Below are 21,420 nucleotides of genomic sequence, written 5' to 3'. Positions count from 1 at the left end.
ATGTAAAGCTCAAAATACGGAAGTAAACTGTTTTCAGTTCTCGGAAAGTGAAACTAATAACAGAATCCAGTGCATTCGAGGCACATCACATCTCACACAAAGCAAGGTACGCAGTCTAATGAAATATATACTTTGATTATACTTTGTTACCTTTTGTATCTAAAAAAAATGCAGTTGAGGTTTTTAGTTTCTTGTCTTTGTAAGGATTGATATATTGTTTCATTTTAAACAGTATTTAAAGAGAAGACTATTTCTACATTATTATTACTGGTCACTGGGGATGAGATTTTTTAATCATAATGCACTGAACTATGGCCAGTGGGTTTAGAGGGGCCAAAAAAGGGGGACTTTGGGTAAGTCAGCTCCCTCACTTTAAAGAGAAAAGGGGGGGGGGGGGCAGAGCAGCCATGGAATCAGTGTATTAGAAGTTGCTGTAGAGAAAACATAAGGGAAATCTGAAAAACTGAACAGGGAGAGATTAAGGTCGGTTAGGAGAATGCACTTTACTTCTTATTTTTAACTCTTTAAACATCCCCTTTGCTGCATTTTGTTCTTATTATTGGGGCTCTAATGTAAGGTGACCAGATTTTTAAAATGAAATTCGGGGACATATTTTTTTTTTTTTTACTAGTAATGGCAGCAATCGACGACTCTTTGCCTGTCTCCGCCGCCGCCACCCGCCTCACAGCCTGTCAAGTCTAAAGCCCCATACACACTATCAGATTTTCTGCTGATTTTTTCCTTCAGATTTACCAAAACCATATAATATGAGGTCAAACCTTAGGAGTTTCAATTGGTATGCAATCAGCCGTGCCCTTGCACTACATGGTTTTGGTAAATCTGAAGACAAAAATCAGCAGAAAATCTGATAGTGTGTATGGGGCTCTACTCTTCGGGCCCCGGCTACTACTGGGTGGGGAGCAGAGGAAGATCACTCTGCCAGGGAAGGCAAGGAGATAAGCAGGCAGGCGGCTGGCTGGGACTTGAGCCAAGGCAGAAGAACATGCGAGCGGAGCTGAGTGGGCATGCGCCCGAAACTGAAGAAATAGTCCCTCTGCTTCGACCAGCACATGATCATCAGATGGGGCACAGATGATGGAAAAAATAAACCCCCATAAGCTAGTAGGAGCGGCAGAGGAGGGGGGTGCAATTCAGATTTTTTCTTTTTATTCTGCACGGGCTGTCTTTGAAATTGCCCCAGCCCCTGTTCAAATCCAATCTGGGGACAAAACTGGGGACAGACTTGGTCCGGGGACAGTGTCCTCAATCCGGGGACTGTCCCCAGAAACCGGGGATGTCTGGTCACCCTACTCTAATGTCTTTTGTTTAATTTTTTGGTTGATTTGTGGGCAGCGGTAACTTTCAGCTGCTGTCCTGTTACCAGCAAACTGTTTTTGTTTTTTTTTTGCTGCAAGGCCCCCCCCCTTTTTTTCAGCGGGTTGGTATTGTTGTTTTAATTTCTTTTTTTGAGGCCTATTGGTTTTTATTTTATGTTGGAAGGGCCTTTTTTAGGTTTGAGTTCTCCAAAACACTTGTTGCTTGTTTCTGACATCCTTTTGCAATGCAGCACCTTGCTGCATTGCTGTGCTATACATTGTTTTTAGGTGAATTAGGTGAATTTTTAGGTATTGCTAGTTGATGTGTTTTAGATATGAAAATGAAACAGTGAATATTTTTAAAAGATGGTACATTTTTGTGTATGTTGCTGACATTTTGATGTTTATATCTGATGATAAGATTTGTTTTTTTTATGGAGTTCTGCTTCATTGCTGGCCACGGAATTTTATAGAAACTGGAGCAGACAGAATCTGGAGGAGCCCTGCATTTCAACCAATCAGCTACTATCTTTCTTTTTCAAAGCTTAATTGAACAAGCTGCAGATAGATGGTTGGTTGCCATGAACATGTCTTCCATGTCCTGTCTGCTCCAGTTACGATAAATTCCCCCCATTGCATTTTTTGAAAATTATGGCAGATTTTCTGTCACAAAAAACTGACCATCTCTTAATGACCATCGCTTAGTAATGTATCAACAAATTCGTGTTTATTTGTCACTCTTGCAAATGTTAAAATGCTAATATCTAAATCAAAAGACCCCCAAAAAAACAAAAAAACTTTGGTGTGTGGGTTGCTGCAGCTTAATGGTGTGTGATACCCCTGTGTGTATCCCTTATAACCAATCCCTTTCATCAATATTCCATATGTTAATAGCAAACTGGGCTGCAACTAACAATTATTTTCATAATCGATTAGTTGGCCGAATGTTGTTTCGATGAATCGATTAATCGGATAATAACCTTAACAAAAGTGTGGTGTATAATTTAGTTAATATGTAAAGTTTAAAATAAAAGGCAATTTATTCTTAAATATCCCTATACAGTGGTAATTATAAATAACCAACTATATGGTTAGAGAGCAAAATCTCTAATCCACTCTGAGAATAACAGACAGAAGAGATATACTGTATATACTATTAGAGGAGATATAAGGTATATACTATTAGAGGTTGAATCTGGTAAATATCATCAGACTCAGAGATCAAACATTTATTTAAAGAAAAAATAAATAAAAGAGATTGTTTTGCAGACTTTCAGACAGAACTGTAATATATTATGTATGAGAGACTCCCTTGTCATAGGCAGGTGGCTTGATAAAAGCTCCCTGCGCCTGCTGTCACTTATGCTGGCCATACAAAAACCATGTCTTCCTTAAAAAAAAAAATAATTTTAAGAACGTTCGTTCGATTTTCTAATCGTTAGTGGGATCAAATCAACGCTCGTTTTTGACCACAGTAATGTGAAAATTTGAAGGAGCAGAATAGAAAACTTCTTGGTCAAACGAATTTTCTGACAGTGTATGTGGTTTTTGCTCAGAAATTACATTTGTTTTAAAACTGAATGTTAAAAGCAAGAGAAATCTTTTAAACGACATTCTTTCATTTTTTAATGAATATTCTCATCCAAAAATCAATATGTGTATGGCCAGCATAAGGTTCGGTTCACACCTATGCAGTTTGCTTTTGATCCGTTTCTGCAGTGATTTTTGCTTTGCTTTTTTGCACTTGTGATTTTGCTGCGATTTGCGTTATTTATGTTTTCTTTTGGTCAATATGTTGTTGGGCAGATTAGAAAACGCAAATCGCGGCAACAACGCACTACATGCTTTTCTGCAGCTTATCCATTGAAGTATATTGAACCAAAAAAGCAAAATAATACATATATTATATTATATATACATTATGATTTATATATATAGATATATATATATATATCTAGATATATAATATATCTAGATATATATATATATATATATATATCTAGATATATATATATTTCTATATATATATATATAGATAGATATATATCTATCTATATATATATAGATATATAGATAGATATATATCTATATATCTATCTATATATAGATAGATATATATAGATATATATAGATAGATATATATAAAAAAAAATATATATATATATATATATATATATATATATATATAGATAGATAGATAGATAGATAGATAGATAGATAGATAGATAGATAGATAGATAGATAGATAGATAGATAGATAGATAGATAGATAGATAGATAGATAGATAGATAGATAGATAGATAGATAGATAGATCATAATGTGGTTAAAACTAAAATGATCCCTTTATAGTACAAAAAGAGCAAATAATCACTACTATAATGAGGGCATTTATACTGTGAAACTGTGAAAGTAATAATATATATTACTTATATCATATATATAATAATAAATACACCCAGAAGTAGGATGAAGGGTGGAAGAGAGATATAAATCTTTTATATTAAAGTAGTACTAAAAGCTGAGACTTTTTCTTTCATGGATATGATAATTTTATATATAATGCAAAATACTGGTAAAAGTTTACTGTAAATGTAATTGTAATGTCTTCTATTACCTCCAGTCTATCAGCCTCCACCTTCTCTGGGTTCAGATGCTGATCTTCCTGCACAGAGTCTTTAAAGTCATTTCATTTTTTTTAAACAAACATATTATACTTATCTAGTCTGTGTAATGGTTTTGCACAGCGCAGCCCTAATTCTCCTCTTCTAGGGTCCTCCACAGACACTTCTGGCTCCTCCTGCTTTTAGAGTGCCCCAAAGGCAAGCTGCAAAGTACAGTATAGGGTGCCCCTATAGTAAGGTAAAAAAAACTTCTGCCTTTAGAACCACTCACTTCCTGCCCAGGACTACATGTCCCATGATGCATTGCTCCTCACACATTCACAAGTTCTCAGGCACTTACTGACATGTATGGATGGTGTACTGAGCTGTATGTGTGCTGCACTGCATTTCCTGATATGTAAAGAAATAATGCATTCTGTATGCAGGCCAACTAATCTGCTGGCCGATTAATCGATTTTGAAAATAGTTGACAACTATTTTCATAATTAATTAGTTGTCAATTAATCGATTAGCTGTTTTGGCCCTATTAGCAATAATAAAGTGCTATAGTGCTAAAAACAACTCTTGTGACCACTTAAACATGAATACATCTGAATACTTTCAATAAATATGAAACCTTAAAATTATTTGTGAAAATAAATTGACAGTTCATAAACTTGAAAACAAGTATGCTCCCAGTAAAAGTAGTGAATGAATTTACATCCTAAGGATTCCAAGTAAAGTGCTCCATTTACAAGCCACATAGTGGATGCCCCCCCAAGGAGTGTGCATCTACCCGCAAGTGTGGACTCCCTTGGCTTATACTAAGGTGGGTCTAAAAATCTTCTGTATGTGTGTTATTTCATCCAGAAATAGGAAGTCCCCCTCGTTGTGTCCAGTTCATGGGAAAAATAAGACCACAGGGATCGACATAGCATGATAATGTTTATTTATAAGTCCACATACAAAATATAGGTTCTCCACGGTCCCCTGAAGCCAGAGTACATTCCACTAGGCAGAAGGGATGCCATACGTAACCGAAATGCCCGTACCTATGCATTTCACCATCCAGACGTCATCAGAAGACGTGGTCACGTCTGCCATCTCCGCCGCTTTATATCCTATTTTAGCTGCTGATTGGATCATGCCAATGGTGTGTTATACTTCCCATATAATGTATTGTTGGCAGATGATTCCTACAAAAAATGTCAGAGAAATCCGCACTTAGGATGTTAGTAACTGCTGCCTCCCTATAGAAAGATTCCACCTGGGTGAAATCCAATCAAATATAAGAGACAAAGTAGGGAATGTGTTCTATGTGGAAAAAACTATGTGTGTCTACCATGAGATAACAAAAAAAAAAATTGTAATTAATTGTGGAAAAAACTTTGTATGTCCAGCAAGGACAAATCCTTCCTGTCATAAATAAATAAATATTCATACAAAGTGACGTGTGCTGAGAAATAATATATGCTGAAAAATGATATTAGGAAAGTGAAAATAATGTGTATTGATGATTCCTACACAAATGCATTTTACACATATTTAATACTCTGCTTAAGCTAAGATCAAAAAAAAAAATCAATAAAATATGTAGCACCCTGATGTATAGGCAGGGTTGCTATTAAATGTATTTGCCAACTGATAGTGTCCTTGGCCAATTGTTAGGAGGTCAATTGCAGTGGCGGCTGGTGCTCAAATTTTTTGGGGGGGCACAAACAAACTGAAAAATTTGGAAAAAAAAACCCCATCAATTGCAGCCTCACTGTGCACATCAAAACGCAGCCACTGTGCACATCAAAACGCAGTTCTCTAAATGGCTGACTTCAGACTGCGCATGCACAGTTCAGAATAACAGACTTTTTTTTTCCCCAAAGTGTTTTACTGACATCCATTTGTGAATTGTGGTTGGCCAGGCTCGCAAGGGAGCCAGAAGTACTTGCTGCTTGCTTCCCTGCAGAAATCGCAGGTAGTGCGGGTAGCAGGGCCAGAATTGGTGATGACAGGCCAGGCTACTGCTGAGCAAGTCGGGTACTCTTAGGCTCTGTTCACACTGCAGCGATGCGGGAACCCTGCGAATCCAGTACGGGTTCCTGCATCGCATACAACTCGCAGGCAGTTTACACTGCCCTTTGCGAACTGCTGGGGGTGTCAATACAGTGTTAATGACACCTCCAGTAAAGTTTGCATATCGCAGTGCGAACTGTGAATTTGGACAGGAATCGGATCACATGGGTGTGAACACCTATGTAATCCGATTCTGGTGTGGATCAAAAAATGGGTCCTGTGTGAGTTTGGTCTGAATGCGATTTCAGCCATACTATCTGTATGGCTGAATTTGCATCACACAGACATCACATGAGATTTGCACAGCAGTGCGGTGCAAATCACATGTGATTTCTGATATTGCAGCAATGTGAACCGACCCTAAATGTGCCCCCTCTTCTACTGTGGTGTTTGAGGGAGCTCAGGGAGATTCACAGCAACCAGGCATGCAGAGAAAGCAGGGATGGGAGGTGTGCAGTCTGTGAGGCTGAAAAGGAGCCATTGCAGTGACCTCTGTTATCAAGCCTAAGTAGAGGAGGGGGAGAGCATGGGGGAGGATCAGAGAGGCACTGTGCAGTGGTTAACATTACAGATAGTAGCTGGCTGGAGGGACTTCATTATCAAGCACAGGGAGAGGAGGGGGGAGCGCGTGGGAAGGATCAGAGGCATCTGTTTTGCGGCTGCAGGGCTAGTGTTTTGTCAGGGACAGGCTGGATCAGTGTGATAGCAAGTGTACACACTGACAGACTCTTCTCTTATCTTATCTTCTTATCCCAAAGTTAGTGCGGAGGGAGAGCCAGTGTGCAGATCAGACCAGAGGAGTTTGCTCCGGATCTTTTGTAACACAGGCAGGGGCTGGCTCAAAGCTCTCAGAGAAAACCCCATGCCAAAATACATCTCACAGCAAGAACACCACAAAACCTCCAGCAGGTTTAAAAAATGCTAAGACAGATCCCCCCAACACAGCAGCGGCACTTACCATGCTGACTGTGTTGTCCTGTCCTCTCCTCTCCTCCTTGTCCTGTCCTGTCCTCTCCTCTCCGGCGGTATCTCCTTCCAGAAGCAATGGAGAGATCCGCTCTTCATACTTCCTGTTATCTCTTTCCCATTGCGCCCGGGACAGAGACAACAGGAAGTGACATCAAACCTCAGATGTCAATCAAACCACCCGGCCATATTAATAGTGCCGGGCGGAAGCTACTCAGCGCCTCAGAAAGCGCCCCAAGGCGGGATAAACGCCTGCAAATGAAGCGCCGCGTCTGCAATCTCGTGATTGCATTGACGTGGCGCTTGCCATAGTGCACTGTGTCCGGCGCTCGAACACAGTGCACTATGTTAAAGGACTTTTTTTTTTTTCTTAAAGGGGCAGTTTTAAAAATTTTTTTTTTTTTTATTTTTTTTTTGTGACTACACAGAAGGGGGGGTGGCGCCCGGGCGCCCCCTATGGACGGGCCGCCACTGGTCAATTGATTTCGCCCTAATTTTGGAATTGCTGCACTTCTTTCTTCTGTCACTAGATGGCCGGGAATCTGGTGACATTAGATAAGACAAGGTCACTCCAAGGACAGAATAGGAATGAATGGGGTGTCTCAGGCAATAGGCAGGGATTTTCTTGGGTTCCTTGGCGTGCTGGGAGAGCCTATTTATTTGGGTGGAGTCAGGTGATCGGGGTTCTATGCCACTATGGACGGCTGTCTGGGTGGACGTGTGTCGTATTATCCCGGGCTGCTAGGCCAAAAAAATAAGGCCTATCCTGGGGACATCTGGCTGTTAGAATATTTGAGAGCCTATCCAGAAGTAGAGCAGGGTTGGGACTGCGGGCTTGTATTTCAACCAGAAGTAATGGTTCCACTGGCCTGGGGAACCAGTCTTGGTCTGAGGTAGAGGGGAAGTTGTCGCCACAAAGGGACATCCGGCTACCAGAGACCACAGTGAATGAGCTGAGGCCAGTACCAGAGCAGACTTCTCACCAGCCAGGGACGGTGAAGAAGTGGGAAAACTTCAGCAAGTGCCAAGTCAGGGACCCAGCAGGACAGCAGAGGTGACGCTTGTGGAGTGCCAAGCCAGGGACCTGACGTTTCAGCAGGGGTGAAAATTGAGGAGTATCTGTGAGTGCCAAGCCTGGGACCCAGCAGGGAAGTGGGGGTGATGCTTAAGGAAGATACTGAGTGCTACCAGTGAAAGAGCTCAGGGGATCCAGTGGCTAGTGGAAGTCTCGTGAGAGAGAGACTGGGAGCTCATTGAGTGAAGACCCACAGTCAGGGGGGGACTGATAACTCATGGGTCCCCCGGGCAATAGGAGATTATGGGGCCCCCGGGCAATAGGAGATTATGGGGCCACACAGTATACACACACACAGTATACAATCACACAGTATACACATACATGTACACACAGTATACACAGACAGATGTAAAAAAAACACAGATTTATACATACTGTCCCTGGTTTTACTGAGGCTGGCAACCCTGATGGGGCCCCCTAGTGGCCCAGGGCCCTCGGGCAGTGCCCGAGTGGCTCAATGGTCAGTCCGCCCCTGCCCACAGTGAGTGAGCGTGGGGTAAAGAGAACTGTTCGTGTTGAAGATAGTTGAATACCTTTACCCTTAGTAACAGCTACAAGATTGTTGCCATAGGAGACAGCAGTCCTACCTACACAGAAGTAGTGTCCGGCTGGAGGCCTTCACCTGTATACCTATAAAAGTCTCGGAGTCTGCCAATTAACATTGCATCTACCTAAGGGTGTCCTGGCCCTAACCCTCTCTGCCACAGTTCTGTTTAAGAGACAATAAATCTCTCTGCATTCAAAAAGTATCTGGCGCTCACCTGTTCATCTTGCATTATACCCACCATGTCTTGTAATGTCAGCTTAACTCTGGAGGTCACTTTGCTACAAATAGATAGTTAAAATAAATGCACATTAAATACATAGACCATTTATTTTTATTATACCCATCTTGTGGCAAACCATTACAGTGGAACCTCGGATTGCGAGTAATGCGGTTAACGAGCGTTTCGCAATACGAGCTATTATTTTTTAAAATCCTGACTCGGTTTGCGAGTGTTGTCTCGCAAAACTAACAGAATTCAAGCCTATGCAGTGTGCAGTACCGCATTTGGCCAGAGGTGCGGGGGGGGCGGTGACACTCAGAGCCGTTCAGAAACACTCAGAAATACTCGGAAACACACGGAAATACTCCGTTCCTCTGGGTTTACGAGCCTTTCCGAGTGCATCCAAGCAGTCTCTGAGTATTTCCGAGTCTCTCCCCCCACCTTTGGCCACATGCGGTATTGCACGCAATAGAAGTCAATGTGGAACGAATTATCTTTGTTTCATTGACTTCTATGGGGAAACTCACTTTGATATGCGAGTGCTTTGGATTACAAGCATTCTCCTGGAACAGATTATGCTTGTAATCCAAGGTTCCACTGTATATTAAGTAAATAAACAATACTCTCGCGCCTGTGGTAGTGATGTGAAAAATTGGTAATTGAACCAAAAAAATAGTTAGTGAATTAAAAAAATTAATTTACAAAAATTGAATTAAAAATGCTAAATACAAGCTGCTCCCCTGATTTGAATGAAACAATCAAATAAGTAATAGTGTAAAGTAGGGGGCGCTAAAAACCTGAAAATATATGTATCTGCCGCTAGACACACACACACTCAGCAACAACCGCAGTGGGTTGTATAATGTACTAAACTATAGTTAACGATTACATGGTGAGAAATACAAATACACAAATATATAGAATACAAGTGAAAAGTGATAATGAAATCAAAAGTTCTTAGTGCAAGTGTGATGAATAGACTCGTGATGTTTGATTGTCCCAAGCCAATTGAAAAGATCAGAGCAAACAGATTAATTGAAAACAACATCCGAGCAGACACATAGATCTTTCAAAGATGCAACAAATCTTGCGATGTTAATAGATTCCGTCACCCAAGAGGAAAAGACACCTGAAGGTAATAGATATCTGTTTACCAGATACCAATGACTCCTTTAGTTAAAAAGAGAGTCATTAGTGCTTGTACAGGATTGTGCCTGTTCACATGAAGGCTGGAAGGCTGGATGGTACTTTAGGCATAGATCCCTCCCGTCCCATTCATTCAGGATAGGAAATATGAGAAACAAAAGGGAATCTCCATAGTGTAAAACCGTTTAATTTTAAAAAAGTAAAAACAATAAAGTAGCCAAATGGCCTCTTACATTGATCGGTGCCCACCCGGCACTGGGACTGCTCGCATGTCAGGGTGAATGGAGTCAGAAACCCCTCGCATCACATCGCACATGCGGCGTGCGTTCCACCCCGTGCGTCTAGCTGACCAGATAATCCGGAAATGGGAGGAACGATCCTAAGACATGTGACCACGTACCGCTCCGACGTACGTTTCGTATTGAGAACGTCTTCAGGGAAGCGTACATTGGTCACTAAGCAACTGGTTTAAATAGGGAATAAGGGCGGGTAAATTAGCTTGATACGAATACTCCGCCTATTTGTCAATAAAGTTGAGCATTGTGCACTAACCAACCAAGGGGTGAGAGCTCCCTCTTGTGGTTAGATGTCATGGTGCTCCTAAAAATAAACTTAGAGAAACCAATATTAATCTGAATAATACATACCATAATTGTCAACTTGTATAATGGCAAAAGGCCAATTGAAGATGGTAAACTTGTGCTACATAAACAATCTCATAAATAATGGTAATATACTAATTAATTATAAACGGATAAAAATAAAATAAAATAAAAATAGTCCTGTCATTCAAAGCAGTCTCAGTCTCGGTTTCACAATGGCTGGTATGTGGTGAACACACCTCAACGTTATACATTGAAACCACAATATATAATATTTAATATATTATCTGAATGTTTAAACCTTAGAATTCTTACCACCACCAACTATATTGAAAAATGATAACCACATATACCACCTGTTAATTAATATTAAACCGCCTCAGGTAGGAACCTTTGATTACAGCGTAACTAGTAACATCAAGGTTCATAAATACATACTAATAAATTGTGATTAATCATTAGTTAAAAAACAATTAAGGTCTATGTCTATGTTCATCCCATACGGTTGCATACTCTGTAATTTATAGAGCCAATATGTTTCATTTTTGGACACTGTCCTTTTCATATGAGTACCCCTCCAATCCCTTGCTACTTTATCAATCCCATAAAATGTACATAGTGATGGATCACTATTGTGGTACATTTTAAAGTGTCTCGAGACACTATGGTTGGGGTAGCCATTTTTGATATTGGTAAGATGTTCACTGATTCTTACTTTCAGTTGACGTGTGGTTCTACCCACGTACTGTAAGGAACATGGACATTCCAATACATACGTCACGTGGTCAGAATCACACGTGATTAGTGGTTTGATATCAAATTGTTGCTGGGTAACCACAGAATTAAATTGAGATTTCTTTTTCTTAGAGTTCGGTTTCCTTGTTATTTTGCATGCATTGCACCTTGTGCAATAATGAAAACCAGAACCATCCAGGAATGTAGATGGTTTCCTGGGTGGGTCCGGTACATTGGGGGCTAGACGATTCCTGAGAGTAGGGGCCCTACGGTATATAAATTTTGGTTTACTTGGTAAAGAGGACTGTAAATCTTTATCTTTTAACAGAATTGGCCAGAATTTCTTAAAGATACCCTCCACTGTTCTGTATTGCCGATGAAAGCCAGACAAAAATGCGCATTCATCTTTATACTCTTTTTTTGGTTTAGGAACCAACAAGGTTTGTCTGTCCATATTTGACACCTGAATTACCAGTTTCTCCAAAACATGGGCTGGATAACCCTTTTCTAGAAATCTGGCAGTGAGGATCTCTGCTTGTGCAAAAAAGTCTGTGTCATTTTTACAGTTGCGCCGTATGCGCATATACTGCCCTTTAGGTACAGCCCCAATCCATTGCGGATGGTGGCAACTATGTGTGGGGACATAGGCATTGCGGTCGGTTTCCTTAAAGAAGGTTTTTGTGCTTATAGTGGAACCCTGTTTGAAAAGTGTTAAATCCAAATAGTTTACTGTTGTTGAATGTATATCTGCTGTGAATCTAAGATTGTATTCATTATGATTCATACACTCCAAAAATTCACCGAAACTTTCCTTTGTTCCCTCCCACAAAATAATGACATCATCTATGTACCTTTTGTACAACAGAAGTGATTTGGATCTGTTATTATAAATGGTTTCTGACTCCCATTTATTTAATGTAATATTCGCCACACTTGGCGCATAACGGGCTCCCATGGCAACTCCACCTATTTGATTGTAGTACTCATTAAGCGCCCAAAAATAGTTATTCCCCATGGCCATGGATAGTCCTTCCAATAAAAATTTAATTTGTGATTGTTTTAGGGTGGATTTATTTGTGAAAGCCCACCTTACTGCTTCCAACACATCTCTCTGCCGTAGGTTGGTATAAAGTGACTCGATGTCTATTGTTACTAATAAAGTTTGGTCAGAGACTACCACGGATTGTAACAAGGTCAGAGATAGGATAGGATTGGCTCTGTGGGACCAGAGGCTGGAGGAAGGTGTCCAAATATTCCCCCACCCTCGAGTACAGAGGGATACTACAACATACAAGTTACTTAAATCTAACCCTACCACAAAATTAAAAAAGGAACTATCAACATGGATCAGTAAAGGAATTAACAAAAAAATATTAAATCAGAAAGAAGCAGATTACCTTGATCTGATTACACCCAGAATTCCGGTACTTTATATCGTGCCGAAAATACACAAAAATAAGGAGAACCCACCAGGCCGCCCAATAGTGAGTGGGATTGGCTCTCTGTACTCGAGGGTGGGGGAATATTTGGACACCTTCCTCCAGCCTCTGGTCCCACAGAGCCAATCCTATCTCAAAGATAGCAGGGAGCTCATCACCTTGTTACAATCCGTGGTAGTCTCTGACCAAACTTTATTAGTAACAATAGACATCGAGTCACTTTATACCAACCTACGGCAGAGAGATGTGTTGGAAGCAGTAAGGTGGGCTTTCACAAATAAATCCACCCTAAAACAATCACAAATTAAATTTTTATTGGAAGGACTATCCATGGCCATGGGGAATAACTATTTTTGGGCGCTTAATGAGTACTACAATCAAATAGGTGGAGTTGCCATGGGAGCCCGTTATGCGCCAAGTGTGGCGAATATTACATTAAATAAATGGGAGTCAGAAACCATTTATAATAACAGATCCAAATCACTTCTGTTGTACAAAAGGTACATAGATGATGTCATTATTTGGTGGAGGGAACAAAGGAAAGTTTCGGTGAATTTTTGGAGTGTATGAATCATAATGAATACAATCTTAGATTCACAGCAGATATACATTCAACAACAGTAAACTATTTGGATTTAACACTTTTCAAACAGGGTTCCACTATAAGCACAAAAACCTTCTTTAAGGAAACCGACCGCAATGCCTATGTCCCCACACATAGTTGCCACCATCCGCAATGGATTGGGGCTGTACCTAAAGGGCAGTATATGCGCATACGGCGCAACTGTAAAAATGACACAGACTTTTTTGCACAAGCAGAGATCCTCACTGCCAGATTTCTAGAAAAGGGTTATCCAGCCCATGTTTTGGAGAAACTGGTAATTCAGGTGTCAAATATGGACAGACAAACCTTGTTGGTTCCTAAACCAAAAAAAGAGTATAAAGATGAATGCGCATTTTTGTCTGGCTTTCATCGGCAATACAGAACAGTGGAGGGTATCTTTAAGAAATTCTGGCCAATTCTGTTAAAAGATAAAGATTTACAGTCCTCTTTGCCAAGTAAACCAAAATTTATATACCGTAGGGCCCCTACTCTCAGGAATCGTCTAGCCCCCAATGTACCGGACCCACCCAGGAAACCATCTACATTCCTGGATGGTTCTGGTTTTCATTATTGCACAAGGTGCAATGCATGCAAAATAACAAGGAAACCGAACTCTAAGAAAAAGAAATCTCAATTTAATTCTGTGGTTACCCAGCAACAATTTGATATCAAACCACTAATCACGTGTGATTCTGACCACGTGACGTATGTATTGGAATGTCCATGTTCCTTACAGTACGTGGGTAGAACCACACGTCAACTGAAAGTAAGAATCAGTGAACATCTTACCAATATCAAAAATGGCTACCCCAACCATAGTGTCTCGAGACACTTTAAAATGTACCACAATAGTGATCCATCACTATGTACATTTTATGGGATTGATAAAGTAGCAAGGGATTGGAGGGGTACACATATGAAAAGGATAGTGTCCAAAAATGAAACATATTGGCTCTATAAATTACAGAGTATGCAACCGTATGGGATGAACATAGACATAGACCTTAATTGTTTTTTAACTAATGATTAATCACAATTTATTAGTATGTATTTATGAACCTTGATGTTACTAGTTACGCTGTAATCAAAGGTTCCTACCTGAGGCGGTTTAATATTAATTAACAGGTGGTATATGTGGTTATCATTTTTCAATATAGTTGGTGGTGGTAAGAATTCTAAGGTTTAAACATTCAGATAATATATTAAATATTATATATTGTGGTTTCAATGTATAACGTTGAGGTGTGTTCACCACATACCAGCCATTGTGAAACCGAGACTGAGACTGCTTTGAATGACAGGACTATTTTTATTTTATTTTATTTTTATCTGTTTATAATTAATTAGTATATTACCATTATTTATGAGATTGTTTATGTAGCACAAGTTTACCATCTTCAATTGGCCTTTTGCCATTATACAAGTTGACAATTATGGTATGTATTATTCAGATTAATATTGGTTTCTCTAAGTTTATTTTTAGGAGCACCATGACATCTAACCACAAGAGGGAGCTCTCACCCCTTGGTTGGTTAGTGCACAATGCTCAACTTTATTGACAAATAGGCGGAGTATTCGTATCAAGCTAATTTACCCGCCCTTATTCCCTATTTAAACCAGTTGCTTAGTGACCAATGTACGCTTCCCTGAAGACGTTCTCAATACGAAACGTACGTCGGAGCGGTACGTGGTCACATGTCTTAGGATCGTTCCTCCCATTTCCGGATTATCTGGTCAGCTAGACGCACGGGGTGGAACGCACGCCGCATGTGCGATGTGATGCGAGGGGTTTCTGACTCCATTCACCCTGACATGCGAGCAGTCCCAGTGCCGGGTGGGCACCGATCAATGTAAGAGGCCATTTGGCTACTTTATTGTTTTTACTTTTTTAAAATTAAACGGTTTTACACTATGGAGATTCCCTTTTGTTTCTCATATTTCCTATCCTGAATGAATGGGACGGGAGGGATCTATGCCTAAAGTACCATCCAGCCTTCCAGCCTTCATGTGAACAGGCACAATCCTGTACAAGCACTAATGACTCTCTTTTTAACTAAAGGAGTCATTGGTATCTGGTAAGCAGATATCTATTACCTTCAGGTGTCTTTTCCTCTTGGGTGACGGAATCTATTAACATCGCAAGATTTGTTGCATCTTTGAAAGATCTATGTGTCTGCTCGGATGTTGTTTTCAATTAATCGGTTTGCTCTGATCTTTCCACTGTATATTGCATGAATCGCTTTCCTATTTTAAAAGATTGTACACAAAACCATAGCTCTCACAGTATAAAAACATATAAAAGATGTAAAATGTTTACATATTTTTTAGTTCTATTCTTTAACATTTTGGTAGCATGTTGATAAAAATAAAGTGGTTGTTAACCCAAACCTGTAAATCACTGCCAGCCTCTCTATTATAGTTTGGCATACCACACTGTATAGGTGCTTTATTAAAACAATGCATGTAAATATCTTTTTAGGGTGATCTTCAGGCTGGTCACGTGACTTGCGGCCACTCTCCACCTCCGATCCAGGGCTACTGCAGGAGGGGCCTGAGATCTCCCTCTGACATCAGCCAGGGAGGTCACATGGCTGTTCAGCCTCTCCCACAGTAGCCCTGGACCGGAGGTGTAGAGCAGGCGCGAGTCACGTGACCGGCCTGAAGAACGCTCTAAAACGGTATTTACAATCCTCGTTTTAATAAAACACATATACAGTGTGGTGTGCCTAACCAGAGGAGCTGGCAGTGACCATTTCTAATATTTTATTTCTAATAATAGCGGTGGGGGGCAGAGACAAAGACACAGACATTGAGCTGACAGGCAGGGAGGAGGGGGTGAGGGGAGAAGAGCAGAGAGAAGAGCGGAGAGGAGAGCAGCAGATGACGGAGGGACGTACGCTGACCACGGTGGTCAGGGCTCAGCAGCCCTGATTACGTGGTCAGTACAGAGAGGGGGACACAGGAACAGGCAGGATCAGCCAGGTTATTACAGTTCAGAGAGGGGCAGATTAGACAGCATAAGCACTGTGCTGTTTAATCTGCTATAAGGGAACAGGATCTCTATTTTTTGTTTTAGGTTAACAAACACTTTAATATTAACTATGGAAGAGATGTTTCTACAACAAAAACTTTAATTAGAGGGGCATGGCTTGGTGCGTAATGGAGATGGACGCACACTAGCAGAGCTCTGTGAAGAAACCCTAGAAATGGGCAAAAAGCTTCAGCAGACCCCACAGCCTTGTTCCAGACACAGCACGGCAACTACCACAACCAGGAACATATCAGATCTGTTCAAAAATCAGTCAATATCCCACAGCAGCATGGCGGGGAACAAAATGGCGAGGACACAGAGGGAGGACTCGCAATCCACAGCAGAGGACGCAGGTAGGGGATATAAACAGACGAATCAAGGCCTAACCTATGCTGACATGTCAGGCTTTGCAGCCGACATCAAATCCACATTCTCAGCAGCCATAACAGACCTTTAATTCAACCTGCTAGTCCTGACAGAAAAACTGGCCGCAGTAGAGACGAATGGAAAACACAGGGATAGGAGATTGCAAAGGTTGGAAAACGTGGCGATCTCCCACTCTTCACATGCAATTGAGATAAACAGGCACCTAGAGGACCTGGACAACAGGGGCAGAAGGAGCACTATTAGAGTGAGGGGGGGTCCCGGAATCCGTGGACACAGCCCAAATCATTCCAGCCCTGCAAAGAGTTTTTAACAGCCTCTTAGAGAGACAGGAGGACATTGAAATGGAATTTGTGCGGGCTCATAGAGCCCTTAGAGTAAGGTGACCAGACGTCCCCGTTTTCCGGGGACAGTCCCCGTTTTCCGACTATGATCCCCGGACCCCGTTTGTCCCCGCTTTTGTCCCCGGTTTTGCCGGTCGGCATTTAGGCAGCGGCAGTTTCCCGATGTATGGGGGCGTTTCCCGATGGACGGGGGCGTTTCCCAGTGGACGGGGGCGTTGCCCCAAGAGATAGCACATGCAGAGCTATGTAGAGTGACTGTAGAGGAGGAGCTGGAGCGTCTCCAGCCTACCTATGCTGTGCTAGTGTAGTTAGTAGCTGCCACTCCTCCTCAGCTGAAAAATCCATCAGGTGACTCTTCCATCATCCCGCCCCTCTCCTCCTACCTCTGCTCCCTCCTCCAATCGCGCTCCTGGCAGCATAGGGGAGAGGACAGAGTACAGCGTTCCTCCCCTTCCCTCTGGTCCTGCAAGGCACTATGGGAATTGTAGGCAAGAAGTAGTATAGAGTGAAGGGTCACAAGCAGGTGAGTTTTTATGCTAGCAGCTAACATGATAAAATTTTTCTCCTTCACTGGTGGGCACTGACAGGCAGCACTCATGTGGCACTATATATATATATATATCTAGATATATCTAGATATATCTAGATATATCTAGATATATCTAGATATATATATCTAGATATATCTAGATATATATATCTAGATATATCTAGATCTATATCTATCTATCTATCTATCTATCTATCTATCTATCTATCTATCTATCTATCTATCTATCTATCTATCTATCTATCTATCTATCTATCTATCTATCTATCAAATATGCTTATGATTATATAAAAAAAAATCAAATATATGTGATAGTTTTCTTTAACTAGCATTGCAGGAAATGTCATTCTTGAATGTGTGCGCTGTAATATGTTTCTCCACTAATTCAGGGTACTTTGTCGCAGTAAGACCCCTTTCACACCGAGCCGCCTATAGCGTCGGCGGTAAAACGCCACCATTTTTAGCGGAGTTTTACCGTCGGATTTGCGGCGCATTTCGGCCGCTAGCGGGGCGCTTTTACCCCCCGCTAGCGGCCGAGAAAGGGTTAAAACCGCCCGCAATGCGCCGCAATAGCGGAGTTTTGCCGGCGGTATCCCAGCGCTGCCCCATTGATTTCAATGAGGAGCAGCGGTGGAGGAGCGGTAAACACACCGCTCCTTCACCGCTCCAAAGAAGCTGCTGACAGGACTTTTCCTGATGTCCTGCCAGCACACCGCTCCGGTGTGAAAGCCCTCGGGCTTTCACACTGGAAACAATGCTGCAGCTGTTTGAGGGCGGATTGCAGGCGCTATTTTTAACGCTATAGCGCCTGCAAAACGCCCTCGGTGTGAAAGGGGTCTTAGTGGGCTTAGCACTATATGACCATATAGTGTGACCAAACCCCCGTATTTTTTTGAATATGTTCAGGTGTTTAACTAGCCTTGCAGGAAATGTCATTCTTGAATGTGTGCGCTGTAATCTGTTTTGTACTGTTTGTAGGTCTTATAGCAGCACCATCTTGAATTTAAACGCATTGTAGGGTGTGCCCCCAAATATGTTTTTGTATATGTGATAGTCAATCGTGCAAAAACCATACAATTATAGTCCAATTAGAGCTGTGTATATCAAAACAGTCCCAAAAAAACTGTATTCGTGAATCCAATGAAACATACAGGAGCTCAGTCCACAAATGACATCTGCTGTAAGGCTGCTTTGACGCTGGGGCGGGGTCGGCGGTAAAGCGCCGCTATTTTTAGCGGCACTTTACCGTACATTTGTAGTCTTATAACAGTTAGCTATTAATATTTTATTATTTATGTTCGAAGATATCCTACATGTTGTTACCATGTATTCTTTTACTGTTCTGAATTGTTAATTTATTGTTCATTGTTATTGTTGAACCAAAATTCTTTGGCAAGAATAAAATACAAAATATGCATTGAAAAGTTTTATCTCCATCTTATCTTCTTAACATTTGGTAGTCGTATCCCAAAAAATTCTAAGAATTTTTTTTTTTAATCTCATGGATGAAATGTGAGAAATAACGTATATATCGTATAATCCTTCCATAAACATATACCACATACACTGCATATATAATTTGAGGAATATATGCTTATAAAATCGTTTACCATTTGCCAAAAAAAAAATGTCCCCGGATTTCATTTTGAAAATCTGGTCACCTTACCTTAGAGCCAAAGGCCCTGATACAGTTCCTCCCAGAGACATAATTTGCTGCCTGCAAAGCTTTCAATTGAAGGAAGCCATAATGAACAAAGCCAGAAGAAATGATAGCATTGTTTTCAATGGGGAAACCATTATGTTATTTCAAGACCTGACACAAATAACTCTGAGGAATGGCAGGGCCCTACGCTGCTTGACAAGCTAAGAGCAAATGACCTGAAATACACGTGGCGATTCCCCTTAGCCCTCATTGTCACCCAAGCTGGCAAACAACATGTCCTGAGCACCCGACTTCTTTGAATCCCAGAACCTGGACCCCATCGCACTTCCAGAATGGTACCAGGAATTTGCACTACCCCGGGCAGAAGGAGACCAAAACAGATCCCCATTCTCCTCCCCAGATAAACCATCGTCCAAAAAAATGAAACAAAAAAAAAGGCCAGGATCACACTTCTCTGGTGTTTTATGTTGCGCTATTCATTTTAAATGATTGAACAAAACATGTGGTGTATTAAAGCGGGGGTCCACCTATCTATCGTTTGGTTTTTTTTTAGTTCATTCACAAACTTTTCTTCTCAGCATTACATACTCACATATTGTGTGTAATATGTCCGCCTGTGTCAGATTTTGTCGGAAAGAATAACTTATATTATTCACTGCAGGCGGTTTCCATCTTCATTGTGGGCATTTGAAGCCCACAAGCATTTATATCCTGGATGTGGTGAATGCTGTTCTCCCAGCATTCACCGCTCGTTCCCGCACATGCTCAGTGGCATCCTGGGAAGCCTGAGACTAGCTCCCAGGAGTCTGGGAGAGGCTAGAAACACGCCTACTCCCACGGGAGAAGAACCAGGAAGTGCAAAGAAGAATAGAAAAATAAAAGGTAATTACGGCGATTTAAATTTTTTTAAACGGCATGTCAGCATCTAGGCAAGGAAGAGAATACATACAGATATTGTTCAAAATTTGGGTGGAACCCCGCTTTAACGTGTGTTGCATTCTTAGTAGGCACATACTGTATTAAGCCTTCTTTGCTTTCTTTGTTTTAACACTATTTTTCCAGGTCTCTTCTGCTCGGTCCTCTTCCTCTTTTGTTTTTCTTCAATGGAGAGAGTAACACTGATGTGATGACAGTCAATGACACCCTGCACTAACAGGTTGTCAACAGACTTCCAGGTTAAATGACACTGGGTGTCAATCAAGCATGGAAGACTGAGGACTTCTAGTGGTGGAAAGTAATTACTGCAGGGGAACAGCATCAGCGAGTATTGCAGCCAGAGATGCTTTTTCCCTTCAAGTCCCTCCTGGGAAACTAATAAAAAATAATTGTCTGGGATTTAATAAATAAGGCTCTCAGTTCTCAGCTCTACTAGTGAAATTGATAAACGATTTGAAGGTTATAGTTGAGTTAGCCTGTTGCTGATGTTATTTATCCTCATTTTCATGTATTAGGGCACAGTGTACAGGATCACCCGCAAGGATGAGCAAGCAGAAAATATTGGAAAAGTATCTGAGCAGACTGAAACCAGATCAATTAGAAGAATTCAAGAAGAAGCTTTGCACAATGGATCCACCTCAGGGAACAAACAAGATCAAAACCAGTCAGCTGAGAATTAAATCAGCTAAGGAAATAGCAGAGTTAATTGTTGAATGTTATACAATACAAAAAGGACCACCACACGTCGTAAATGTTTTTAAGAATATAAACCTTAATCAAAAGGCAACTGATCTTCAGAAAGAACTGAAACAAGGTAGGTACATATGAATTCATAGTCCAGATCTTAGAAATATTCCATACATAGGACCTGTTAAAAAAAAAAAAAAAAAAGCTTCTTCCAACGGCCCTGCATGTTTGTTGTCCTTATTTCCTCAGTATGTGTAGCACAGTGGGTAAGTGGTTAGCGCTTCTGTCTAGCAGCACTGAGGTGGTTGGTTTGAATCCCAACCACAACACTACCTGCCTCGAGTTTGCATGTCCTCCCTGTCCCTGCGTGGGAGTCCTCCTACACTCCAAAGACATGCTGGTAGGTCAGATCCTGTCTAAAATTGGCCCCAGTATGTGCATAGGATTTTTTTTTTACCAAAGACATGTAGCAGAATATTTTGGCCTATATGTATTAAGAGATT

At 41.1% G+C, this 21,420-nt stretch overlaps 1 protein-coding gene across 1 annotated transcript in view; it reads left to right on the top strand.

The window, feature by feature from the left end:
* Window positions 1-21,420, top strand: part of LOC141148370 (uncharacterized) — an 83,288-nt gene continuing 61,868 nt past the window's right edge. Inside the window, exons 1-2 of the mRNA XM_073635786.1 lie at window positions 1-106; window positions 20,746-21,044. Coding sequence (XP_073491887.1) covers window positions 20,774-21,044 — 271 coding nt within the window. The 5' untranslated portion in view covers window positions 1-106; window positions 20,746-20,773. The remainder of the gene's footprint in view (window positions 107-20,745; window positions 21,045-21,420) is intronic.

Source organism: Aquarana catesbeiana, linkage group LG06 (assembly GCF_042186555.1).
Source record: "Aquarana catesbeiana isolate 2022-GZ linkage group LG06, ASM4218655v1, whole genome shotgun sequence".
NCBI lineage: Eukaryota > Metazoa > Chordata > Amphibia > Anura > Ranidae > Aquarana > Aquarana catesbeiana.
Note: the sequence above shows the minus strand (reverse complement) of the source record. Positions and strands in the feature narration are given on the sequence as shown.